Source organism: Thamnophis elegans, chromosome 1, assembly GCF_009769535.1.
Source record: "Thamnophis elegans isolate rThaEle1 chromosome 1, rThaEle1.pri, whole genome shotgun sequence".
NCBI classification, from domain to species: Eukaryota; Metazoa; Chordata; class Lepidosauria; order Squamata; family Colubridae; genus Thamnophis; species Thamnophis elegans.
The window spans coordinates 76,547,321-76,560,627 of record NC_045541.1 but is presented as its reverse complement, the minus strand read 5'-3'; the positions used below and the strand labels follow the sequence as shown (position 1 = coordinate 76,560,627).

General features: G+C 39.4%; 1 protein-coding gene across 1 annotated transcript in view; it reads right to left on the bottom strand.

The window, feature by feature from the left end:
* The window catches only part of EPS8L2 (EPS8 like 2), a 108,976-nt gene that overhangs the window by 6,932 nt on the left and 88,737 nt on the right, over nt 1-13,307 (bottom strand). Inside the window, exons 13-19 of the mRNA XM_032221370.1 lie at nt 12,887-13,035; nt 10,948-11,074; nt 9,192-9,301; nt 7,048-7,159; nt 5,215-5,331; nt 2,877-3,012; nt 1,992-2,175 (exon numbers count right to left, since the gene is read on the bottom strand). Coding sequence (XP_032077261.1) covers nt 1,992-2,175; nt 2,877-3,012; nt 5,215-5,331; nt 7,048-7,159; nt 9,192-9,301; nt 10,948-11,074; nt 12,887-13,035 — 935 coding nt within the window. The remainder of the gene's footprint in view (nt 1-1,991; nt 2,176-2,876; nt 3,013-5,214; nt 5,332-7,047; nt 7,160-9,191; nt 9,302-10,947; nt 11,075-12,886; nt 13,036-13,307) is intronic.

The following is a 13,307-nucleotide window of genomic DNA, read 5'->3' as shown; positions in this document are numbered from 1 at the left end:
CCTGTGCCATTCTGAGCAAGTGTAAAAGATCCTCTACTGGCATACATAAGTAGTGGGCAAACTATTCAAAGGCTAGTTTCATCGCTGTCATAGTTATGTAAACTTTAATCCTGATACGCAAAGGCGGTCTCTCTCCTTTTTAGCTAGAATAGAATATAACTATCTCTTAGTGATCTGTAGTTTTTTACATTATGATTTGCTGGAAATCCTGCACTAATCAGTAGAACATACAATTGTAAATAGAGATTATTTTGGCTGTTCTAAATCGAAAGTATATTTATATAACGCCCTTTACAGAAGAAAGTTCCCTTGAAACTGAAGAAGATGGTAACACATGTGTCCAGGAGTAACGCAGTTTGTTTTCTAGAAAAAACTTGATTTGCATCTGCAGATGTCTCTCTACAATTATTCCTTAACATCTTTCTCATGAGGGCAATCTTTAAGCCCTGATTGATGTATATGTGCTAGTCCCTTTGAGGGTAAGTAATATTATACAGAGCACAGAAAAAGCGTAAGAACTAGCAAGCACTTCAGAAAAAGTCATGAGATTAAAAAAAGAAAACAAAAGGAAACACAACTAAAATTACACTAACACCCTTCACCACACTTCTCTTTATCATCCAGTCCTTACAAACCTACTACAGGCTTCCTGCACTGCTTTTCATTTTTTAACATTTCTCAACTCTTTCAGCATCACATCAACTTTCTCAGCCTTCCTCTTCCTCTCAATCCAATTACTCTTCCTTCATATACTGTATTGGCTTCATAATTTGAACCTAGATCAAATCACCATGTACTTACTTCATGCCAATCATTAATTTTGTATTCTATCCACATTCATTAAACTCCATATACTCTTGAGCCCATCACTTGTTTTAACCCACACACATTCCATCTCACCACATTCAACTTATTTTTATATTTCTTGTGACATATCCAAAGTTCACTGTCATATAAAAAAGCAGAAACATACACTTATGCACAGCTATTGTCACTTCTTTTCGCAAACATTCTTTTTAATAGTACCCATCCACTACACATCCATTTCCTCATCTTTGAGAAGCATTCAACTACGGTAGCTGCCATACACAACAATTTTGTGTTCAATATGGTAATTTTCAAATCTATATCACTGTTGCATCAAGACATATTTTAAAAGATCTGTGGGTAGCTCTGCGCTGCATTAAGTGTAACTTTTGCCTAGTGTGTACAAATGAAATGTACTTCCTCTGAATTAGAAACAAAGACAGCCAAGCTGCTCCATGAGAAGAGCAGATCCGAAATCCAGTTCTGCAATATCATTATTAGCACCAACTACAGTAAAAAGTCAGATCAGCACGTGTGCAAACTTTCCTATTTTCTGGACATAACAGGCTAAGGGGATAAAGTAGAGAAAGGCTTCATTTCTGTACTGTTTCCATCCAAGTATATTCCTGTATCACTTGAAGGCAAGATCTTACTAATAGCTGAGATTTATTGGGGACTCAATCAGAGTTTCATCATCCCAGGATGATGCTAAGTGTAATCTTGTACCTTGTGGCAAACCATCATGATTTAAGGGATTCCCTCCCCCTCTTTTCCTTCCCCCCCTCTTGATTTTAAAGAATCTGAGAGGATGCTTGCTCATTGCTATGGCGTTAAACTGACCCTGTTAAAAATAAATGCAGACGATATTTAAATTTTGATCTTTTAAATTCAAAAGTTAACAAAGATTTGAGGGACGTATAATATGGAACACAAGGATGTTTTTGTGCATTTTCTCCTGTTCCCTATTCTGCAAGAAACCTTATTGTTAGAAACCTTTTTTTTTAATCCTGCTATCCCAACAACTTCACATTATCTGAAACAAAAATGAATGTGTTGCACTATAGATGCACTAGACTTACTTCCATTGTCCTTAGCAATTGTAAGGAAGGGAAGGGAAAACTGCAAGAAATAAAAAAAAAAGAAAAGATCTGGGAAGGCAAAGAAACAGGAGAAGAACTGCTTACCCTTTGTTGAATGAATTTGCTTCCAGCCAAACTCTGACTTCCATAGCATTGGATTCAAAGGTTAAGGGCACGTGAACTTGCTGTGTCTTCTCTACTCTAAAATTCCTTTGAGGTTGCTGGATTTTGATATTTGTGATCTTTTTCAGCAGTTCATCATTGACCTCGTCCATGTGATGGATCAATTCTAAAAAAAGAAATCGAGGAAAAATTTTAAAACATTTTTTGTTGCAGAAAGTCTCTTCATCAATTATTTGATTATATTTGAGCTACATATAAAAGCATGTTTAAAGATGTCCGTTTCTAGCTACAGGTAGTCTTCGATTTATAACCATTCGTTAGTAACTACTCAAGGTTACAACGGCACTGAAAGACCTATGACTGTTTTTCACTCTATGGTGGTGCAGTGGTTAGAGGGCAGTACTGCAGGCTACTTCTGCTACCTGCCGGTTCCCTGCAATTTGGCACTTCAAATCTCACCAGGCTCAAGGTTCACTCAGCCTTCCATCCTTGCGAGGTGGGTAAAAGGAGGACTCAGATTTCTGGGGTCAATATGCTGACTCTGTAAACTGCTTAGAGAGGACTGTAAAAGCCCTGTGAAGCGGTATATAAACCTAAGTGCTATTCTTTTTGCTATTATGATCATTGTAGCATCGCCAGGGTCATTTGATCAAAATTTGGACTGTGGGCAACTTGTATGTATTTATGTCGGTTTCATTGTCTCGGGGGCACATGATCACCTTTTGGGACTTTCTAATCAGCAAAGTCAGTGGGGAGCCAGATTCATTTAGCAACCATGATATTGACTTAACAACTGCAGTGATTCACTTAAAGAACTGTGGCAAGAAAGGTCGTACAAAATGGGTTTCAGATTGCATGGGTACTTACGTCCTTTGGCTTCTGAAGAACTGTGGGCTGCCATTTCACTTCCCCATTTCTCGCCAGCATAGCCGGGAGGTAACTTATGGGATGGGCTGGAAGATACAGATGCTCGTGGACTCAAGTCTCGGTATTTCTGATTACTCTACAAAATGTCCAATGATTGTTTTTGTGTTTATTCAATGTAAAATCGTATTTCTATTATCCTTATTATTCCCTATTGCTTGATAAGAATGTATAACCATTTAACTGATGTAAATCCTTGATTACAATTGATTGTAATTGATCAATTACATGAATTAACGCTCCAAACTTGATTGCAGAAAATATGTCTTCAGTAACAGAATGGTCAATGCCTGGAATGCACTACCTGACTGTGGTTTCTTCCCCAAACCCCCAAAACTTTAACCTTAGACTGTCTACTGTTGACCTCACCCCATTCCTAAGAGGTCTTTAAGGGGCGTGCATAAGTGCATCAGCGTGCCTAACGTCCCTATCCTACTATTCCCTTGTATTCATGTTCATTTCATGTATTCATAATCATGTCTATACTTATATCTGTTATCTAATTCATGCTTCATGAAATAAAATAAAATAAATATTGTTTTGTCCGGTTATAAAATTCCTATCATTGTTCTGATTTTATTAGAGATAATTTCAACCTTCAGCTGCTTAGGAAATCTGCTTTTACTGGCATTTGGCTGAGATTCTGACATGCTGGAACATTTTAATGGATAATATCTATCTATATAGGCAGATATCTCTGTGAATAACAGAACAGAGACTTTGATTCTCTGTGGAAATGTATCATTAAAGCCCTCCACAGAAATGAATACTTCTTTCAGTATTTGTGAAGCGGGTGGCTATATAAATATAATTCATTTATTTAATGAATTAATAGCCTGCATCATTATTGAACAAAACTCATGATTTTTGGGCCCAGGTTGCATCCTAATTCTTTAGGAAAATTTTATCCTTTAAAACTACTTTTGTAAAGAATATGGAAGTGACTGTTCATACATTCATCAGGAATTGAATCAGATATGTTGGCACATAGCTACCTAATGAAATATAATGTGGTACAATTAGAAGATTGCGTTTAAATCTTCATTCAAACTTCAAGGTTAGAAGGTCAATTTAGGGTTAATGAGTATTTTCGTCTACCCTACCTCACAGAATTGCTTTGAGGAGAAAGGAAGGAGGAAGAGGTTCCACCACAAAACCGCGATGCCCTTATCCGCGCCGACATAAGTGCGGAGGCAAATCCGCGGGGTCCGAAGCGCTAAGAAAAAAATGACCCTACCGCCGCGACAACAGCGCGGTGACAGAAGGGCGTTCTACATGCTTCGTTCTTTGCCTCCAAAGGTAGCCCTCCTCCTCCAGCTGACAGCGGCAGCGGGCACAGGGCAAAGCGGGCTGCCCAGCAGCAGCAGCCCGCGGGAAGGGTCCAGCTCAGCCGCGGGGGGCAGCAGGAAGTGGAGGAGGACGCGGCAGCGGCGGCGGCTGAGGCTCTCCTGGGCCGGCGAAGCGGGCTTGCCCGGCGGAGGCAGGCTGCCCTCTTCTTCCTCAACAACATCTCCTTGGACGGGCGGCCTCCGCCGCCGGCGCCTCCCCCGGAGGAAGAGGCAGGGCGGGCGGCGGCGGCGGCTGAGGCTCTCCCGGGGCCGGCGAAGCGGGCTTGCCCGGTGGCGGTGGCCGCCCATCCAAGGAGATGTTGTTGAGGAAGAAGAGGGCGGCCTGCCTCTGCCGGGCAACCCCGCTTCGCCGGCCCCGGGAGAGCCTCAGCCGCCGCCGCCGCTGCTGCGTCCTCCTCCACCGCCAGCGTCGGCGGCCCTGCTCGGGCCCCCCCGCGGGCTTCCTGCTGTCCCCCGTGGCTGTGCTGGACCCTTCCCGCCGGCTGCTGCTGCTGCTGGACAGCCCGCTTTGCCCCGTGCCCGCTGCCGCTGTCAGCTGGAGGAGGAGGGCTACCTTTGGAGGCAAAGAACGCCCTTCTGTCGCCGCGCTGTTGTCCCCGCGGTGATGACGCGCGGTGATGACGTCGCGACTTTAGGGACGTGATTTAATCTCCGCTATTTTGCGTAGCGCGGTTTTGTCGTGCCACGGGAGGAAGATACATATCTTTGCAATTTCCACTGCTGTTTTAATAAAGAAAGAGAATTATTAAAGAAAGAGAATTATAAAGCTCTCTGTGTGTGTGTGTTTGTGTGTGATTAAAATATGATTTCCTTATAGTTAAGAAAAATTAATAGCCAGAATCATTTAGGGAAGCATATTTATTAAAGTAACCTATGCAATTGTATGTTTAATTTAAAGAATTACGATATCTAATTTAAGAACTAAATCAGACCTGCTCCATTGCTGCAAAATCCTCCAGAGTCACCAGATCTAAAATATTATATGGAACATAACCAGCCTGTCCACTTCGGTTCCTCAGCTTCCACCATTGTTTGTTATCTTCCAACACCTGTGAATAAAAAAACAATTTATCTGCTAGAAAAGATTATGTTCTATGGTTTGTTTAAACATCTCCTGCTGGAATTTTTACTTTACAGGCAGTCCTTAATTTAACAACCATTCATTAGTGACTGTTTGAAGTTGCAATGGCACCGAAAAAACTGTTTTAGGATTATGTCCTTACACTTACAACCATTGTAGGATCCCCACAGTGACAACCTTGACAATCAGCATGCATTTATGATGTTTGCAGCATCATGTGATCATCATTTGTGACCTTCCCAGCTGGCTTCTGACAATGGGGAAGGCTGGATTTGCTTAACAACCATATGGTTCACTTAACTGCAGTTATGCACTTAACAACCATAGCAAAAAAAATAATAATCATAAAATCAGGCACAATTCACTTAGCACCCCGCTTACTTAGTAATGGGAATTCTGGGTGTAATTCAAAGACTACCTGTATATTCCTTGCACAATTAAACTAATAAGTCACTCTTTACATTCTTGAGCACATAGTTCAGAGGTGGGTTGTTGCCGGTCTTACTACTGGCTTGCTTTGTGTGCGCTTTGCACGCCCTTGCTTGCTTGTCTCACACATATGCCAGACGTGCACTTTGTGTGCATGCGCAGTTCAATGTTAATTGTTCTTCGCACATGCACAGAACAATTTACTGTGCACTGTGCACTTGCGCGCACTACTAAACAACATGCTAGTAATGACAGCGTCAGCCAGGGAACTGGTTCGGGGCATGGCCAGACTGGGTTGCTGCCGTTTCTACGACCTAAGCCTAAATACCACTACCGGTTCGGCTGAACCGGGAGCAACGGTTAAAAGAGCTGAGGTGGCACAATGGTTAGGGTGCAGTACTGCAGGCCACTTCAGCTGACTGCTATCTGCAGTTCAGTGGTTCAAATCTCACTGGCTCAAGGTTGACTCAGCCTTCCATTCTTCTGAGGTGGGTGAAATGAGGACCCAGACTGTGGGGGCAATATGCTGAATCTGTAAACCGTTTAGAGAGGACTAAAAGCCCTATGAAGCGGTATATAAGTCTAACTGCTATTGCTAACCCACCTCTGACATAGTTATTTCTATTCTATAAATATACTGGAATGTGTTTTTTTCCCTGAGAATATATTATCACTTTCAAATAATTTACAAAAAAACTTTACTAGTAAATAAGTGAATTTCCATCCTATCTGCTTTTTAATCATCTTTTCCTAATGTCCAGTGCCTCCTGCCCATTCAGCTTTAAGAATGAGCAGTGAACTCAAAATCTTAATAGTAGAATGGGTCAACCCACTTCAGGACAACTCGGGGTAGGACAATTTTACAATTCTATTTAATTATTTCAAAAAAATAAAAAAGATTTTAATTTTTGCCATTCACATTTCATTCTGTCCTTCCTTTTGCATCCTTTCTTTAATGATTCTATTCCACTATTTGTTTGATATTAGTGTAACTCTTGTCCCAGTGAGTTGGCCATGACAAGTTGGCTATGGAGAATTGTCATAGACCCTCCCATAGGTGCCTTCTCCCTGGGAGAAGGTTAGTGCTGCAGAGTATTAAAGTGCAGCTTTCCTTCTCTCTCCTACCTAAAAAAAAATCTCATATGGAATATTGTGTGTGGAAGATTGAAGGATCCATTCAACGCTTATGTGATCATGCCCGCCACCCACTTCCCTTTTCCAATTATTTGGAAGGATCTTGGATTCATTCTTTTACCTCAAGAATTTCATCTTTCAGCACTGACAGTTCAGTTGCATTTCGAGCGGTGAAATCATAAAGAATTTTGGCATATCTCTTTGACTGAGCCATACCCTGTGCCTCAAAATTCCTGCAAGAAAGATAATGTATGGTGAGAACCAGGGTAGTCTATTATGGCAAAAAAAATATGTTAATTAGCATGTTTGTTAATTAACAAATCTCTGTTGTTATTAGTTGCAAAGTTGTGTCTGACCCATAGCGATCCATGGACAATATTCCTCCAGGCCTTCCTATCCTCTACCAACCCCGGGAGTACATTTAAGCTCACGCCTATTGCTTTGATTACTCCATCCAGCCACCTCATTCTCAAATCTCTAGTCAGAATTTAATTCAAATTTTAACAAAATTGGCTAGTTGAAGATGATGCTAATACCTTCTGATATTTTTTGCAAGAAAGATATAATGGCATTATCACAGGCCTTCATTACTGGTCAAAATAACTCATGGCCTAATTTAAAACACTATATTGAAGTTAAATGATACAATAGTACATTTTTCCAGCTTTCTTTAGCTCATGTGCTACAATTCCTTAAAAAAATTAAACTATACATTATATCAACGAAATAAAGTAATAATAAGGTCTGCCTGTAAAAGTAATTAAAACAATTACTCTTCAGAACATACCCTGTTTCCCCCAAAATAAGTCCTCCCCAGATAATAAGCCCAATTGGGCTTTTGAGCGCATGCGCTCAAATAAGCCCCCCCCAAAATAACCCCCTCCCAATATTGCAATACAGCAGCAGCCATGAGGTGACCATGCTTGCTGCCTCCTGCACCTCAAAAATAATAAGACCTCCCTGAAAATAAGACTTATTTTGGGGGGGGGGAGTTTCAAAAGAAATTAGATTAGAAAAGAAAATAAGACCCTGTCTTATTTTCATGGAAACAAGGTAGTTTTACTTCATATTACAAAATACTTTTCTTAAGGGAAGCAAGCCAGATCTCTAACATCATAACTGCAACCCCAATTCTCCCAAAAGTTGGAATGAAATTTGGCAGCATACAAATGTATGAAATAACAGAGTTAACAATTAGAAGATAGCAGCTGGATTCTGTTTTCCTGTTTGTATTACACTGAAATAGATAAAAGAGAAAATATTAGCTTTCATGGATTGACGTTTGAAACCAAGGCAAGGAACATCATCTTACCAGGAGAAAAGGTAATATTTTCCAGAAGTGGCTCCCAACAAGAGATGCCCAAACAGGAAAAGGAGAATGATATTTAAGGTGATGTAAACAGAATGAATCACTGGAAAGAATGATGGAGACTAGGAGAATGCTTTCATTGGATAAGTGGCATTGAAATCTGTTCAAAAATACTCTGAATTACTCTGAATCACTCGTGAACCCTACTGTGAAGGACATCGGTCATCATATATTCATTTATACCAACAAGATTATTCTTAATATTTTCTTCATCCGTAGAAATGTCATTTTAGATATAGTGCTAATCATGGATATTTAAGCCTATTTAAGATTTTTAAGATCGCACATATATTGGGTTTCTTTCTTTCTTTCTTTCTTTCTTTCTTTCCTTCCTTCCTTCCTTCCTTCCTTCTTTCTTTCCTTCCTCATTTCTCTTTCTATTTTTGTTATTTTTTCTGGTTTCTTTGCTAGTTTCTAAAAGTCTGTAATCCTTTTTGTTTTCTTTCATGTCTTTAGTTAAAAAGATAAAGGGGAAAAAAAACAATTGAGGGCAATTGTTTCATCCTTTCACAATTACATAGTTAAGCCCCACAATATGCTCACTAAAGCTGGGGTGTACAATCTGAGGTCCCAGGATGGCTGCAATCATTCAAAATGTTAGCCACAGACTTCATAGAGTCCCAACATGATTACCATTGAATGATTTAACATGGCAGAAAGAGAAAAACATTCAATACCCAAAGAGTATGGTAATCACATTAAATTCATTTATATCAAATATTAAGTTGTGTGTACAGTAGTTTTTGCCCTGGCATCATCCAATTGCAAGAATGCAGCTCCCATCTTGGTCTCTCAAGCTAAAATTGTGTTATTTCTAAAAAGACAGAACCACCAGAATGATATATCAGCTGCTCACATTTTTTCATCCCAGAAATGAAACAATGAAAGGAAAATACCTATTTACATGTTGAGTAACATGCTGAGCAATGGCATGCGCCCCTTGCTTTTGGTCTGAAGTCTGGATTGGCTTCAAGTGGCGATTGGAACACCCATTGGATGATGACAGCTTCCAAGGAGAGGAGGAAGAGGAAGAGACCAGAATATTATTAATTTTGCGCACATCCAAAGAATGTTCCGCATTTTTATCAATCAAAATCATAATATGAAAGCAATAGCAGTAGACTTATATACCGCTTCATAGGCCTTTCAGGCCTCTCTAAGCGGTTTACAGAGAGTCAGCATATTGCCCCCAACAATCTGGGTCCTCATTTTACCCACCTCGGAAGGATGGAAGGCTGAGTCAACCCTGAGCCGGTGAGATTTGAACCGCTGACCTGCTGATCTAGCTTTTTCAGAAGGCAACTGGACTTTCTTGTTTTTTCTTTGAAGATGTTTCGCTTCTCATCCAAGAAGCTTCTTCAGCTCCGACTGAAGGAATGGAGGGATTCATATTATCCTGTTAGAGCTGAAGAAGCTTCTTGGATGAGAAGCAAAATAAAAAAAGAAGAAAGTCTAGTTGCCTCCTGAAAAAGCACCTTTGGGGCAACCACAACCTGGATGACTGAGAATCTCTATAAATATGAAAAGTGATACTTTCACTAATATCTGTTTCCAGGAGATCATACACAAGTATATGAGTATTTGTAAGAGGGAAAACCTGCCTGGCTGCCAAACTATTATTCCTATTGTATGAATAATCTCATGAAGTGGTATGAAATCCAGTTACATGTTTGCAACTAGCTGGACCCTCTGAAGTTTCTAACCATGGATTTAGGCTTCAGTATTGATTTAAAAAGGGAGAGGAAGAGATAGGTTCTAAGAACTACCTATGGATAGAGACAAAATGAAGGAGGAAGATAGTAGTTTTGGAGTAACTAAAATCTCATCCCCTCCCCCATTCCACACATTTAAAAAATCAGTATCTCCCCCTCCCCCCAACTATGTCAAAGATCTGTCAGTCAGATATCTCCAAGCAGATTGATTTTACATCCCAGTTAGTTCACAGGGGAGAGGACTGAAAGAGTTCTTGTTAATTTCATCTTGGTATCTTGCTTGGGCTGCTATGTTCTTGGAACTATTGCATAGGTCTGCAGAATGAAAACAATGCAAATCAACACTTCCTTTTAAAGTGGTATGATGAGCAAGGTAACTTGCATTTGGTCACATATAGAAATATATAAGTGGTTATTATAAAGAAGAATAGTTATCTTTCCCTTTTATGGGTGGGAAAATAGAATGCTATGTTAGCCGAAGCTTAGCCATTGAGAGGTGAAATGAGGCAGGATTTCCACCAGCAGGAACAAGACTCATAAAGTTTCGAGAATTTCACTGCTGGAAACAAAAAGAGGTGTTTTTTTTTCTGGTATGTTTAGCGAGTGACAAACAAACCAGCTCAGTTGCTATACACAACAAGGACATGAGAACACAAGGCTGCAGTTTGATTCTGGAACAGTGCAAATAAATCACACGGGTGAGACTAGGGGGTTCTTAGCTAGATTGCTGCAAATTAGCTAAGTATCAAAAATGTTCAACATGCCTCGACTCAATTCACCTACCTAATTTTTTTTTAAATGAACAATTCATAGATTTGTTATCTACTTTAACAATACTAGTATATTTGGCTCACAATTTGAATAAAAAGCTACATGGAAGGGAGGAAGGGAGGGAGGAAAGAAGGAAGGAAGGAAAACGGGAAGGGGATCCACAAAGTACCTCTTCTTGCAAATGGCCAATATCGATTTCCCATGGAACCCCACGAAAGATTTCCAGGGGTGGCTCCCATCCGTTGTGGAATTTTGGAACATATCTCGGGATGTTGGCATCTCTTGGCCATTCAGCTCTTGGAACACATATTAAAAATAAGTTTATTTTCTAGGGAGCAAGAACATATACAGCCTTTTCCCATTTCAGATTACTTGTTCTCAAAGCTGAGCATCTTTTTGGAACCCCGGCATTCTGATTGCTTTGCTCACATATAAATGCCATCAATGACAAAGCTAGAGACAAAACAACCTTTGCTCACAACATGGATAACCATCCCACTTCCTGGCCACAAGTGGTCCACAAGTGCTTTTGGGGTCTTTATTGTCTTAAACTCATGAAGAGAAGCACTAGTGAGGAAGAAATGTTAATGTGTGCTTCATTGCTTAGGGTCTCACTTTTTAAATTGGGGAAATTCTTGCCTTCAGTCTACATTATTTCTGTTCAGATAGCATTTTAGGGAATTTTGCCTTTTACCAACTTCAGCCAAGGAAGACATGAGACTTCGTGTGAGCACCATGGCAATCTGATGTCCTACTAGTAACAGGACCATATTTGCACGGAGAATCATGGCTGGATGCAGGTGGCAAAAGTTTTGGAGGAAGGAGAGATTGTTGGGATTATCCATATGATTCTAGACAACCACTGCTTGTGAGTAGACCATGGAAACTATTGTTTTGCAGTCAGTTTATGAGTTCAAGACCTACGAGTCAGGATTCCATCAAAGTCACCCTCATAACGGAACTTTCTGTGGACCTTAAGCTTAAGTGAGCCTCGTTTCCTAATCACTTTTTGTATGCATATATATATATTACTGTACTGGAATGATTAAGACCCTTTGGCTCAGCAAGATTTAGTTGTATTCATCGGATGACTCCCTTTCTCTTTAGTGGAAGATAATATAAATTTAATTTTAGTTTTGTTGTATGCAACCCAAAGTTGCTTGTGAGATTGGTGGCCATATAAATTAGATAAATAAAAATAAATATGTAAACAATTTTCAATTAGGCATTAAAAGGGTATTTAGAATAGATTTTAGAAAGTTAACAATGGATTAAGGGTCCACAGAATATTTTGAATATTGGAATATTTCTCTGTCAAACTTTGATAAAATAGGTAAACTTGATAAGATGGACACAGCATGTTGTAATGATGGTAGAGAATAAGAACAGGTTGCAACAGATAATTTTGAAATTATTTTGAAGGGGGACCGATGTTAGTTGTGATAAAAAAACAAGAAGGATATAGAGAAAGATATGGCATACAAATGGAATTGATAAAGAAAACTGACAAATATTCCCTAAAGGAGATATAAAACTTTTGAACCAAGAAATGGACTTTGATAATTTTTTCTTACTACATCTACAAAAGAACACTATTAAGGTCTTGTAAGATTCTATTGGCAGGATCAAACAAAAGGATGGCTGTTATTTATTGGATATACAAAAGAAATCTGTTAAAGTTCTGAAAGAATTGTGGCCCCAGCATGAATAAAAAACTAGCTCTGGGACTTTTTGAAGGGCCTAAAAATGAGATTCTTAAAAATTCCGGGAAGTTTTTCAAAATTAGCTTATTCAATCAGAGCTAAAAGAGAAAAATAGTTGTATCTGGTTTCCTTTACTTTTGTTAACAAAGAACTATTGACAAATGGAGTGAAGAGAAAGTATGTATTTAGAGATGGTGATAAACTATTAAAATTGCCTTTAGTTACTGGGATGAAGGGCAAAGTTAATCTTTGTTTTTCCCCCCCACACTTTTGTTTCTTTTTGCATTTTACTGTTTGTATTTTTAATAGTTTATATTTGCTGTTGCTTTTATTTTTTTCGATCATAAAATTAGTCTGGAAGAATCCTTTTTTGAGTTCCTTTTCTGCTTTGCTTTATTTACATACCTTGACTTTGTCCAAGTCTCTCCTAAGGACTCCCATAACGCCATTTCCTTTGGTGTAAGATGCCCTTTCAGGAAATCTGTAGTATCCTTTGCAAGAAGTGGACTGATGACAGTCCTTGCAAATTCAGGGCCTCCACAGGTGTTAACAATCTGAATTACAAACAAGAAATCACAAATGAGAATTTCCAACAATCTTTTATGGCTAAAGCGTTTGGAAGTACAGTATCAATCTATAGGCTTTTTAAGGTGGTTCTTGACTTATGACCACAATTGAGCCCAACATTTCCAGTGTTATGTGAGACAATTGTCAAGTGAATTTTGCCCCATTTGATGACCACAGCTCTTAAATGAATCACTGCAGTTGTTAAATTAGTAACCCGGATCCCCCATTGACTTGGCTTGTCAGAAAGTCGCAAAAGAGG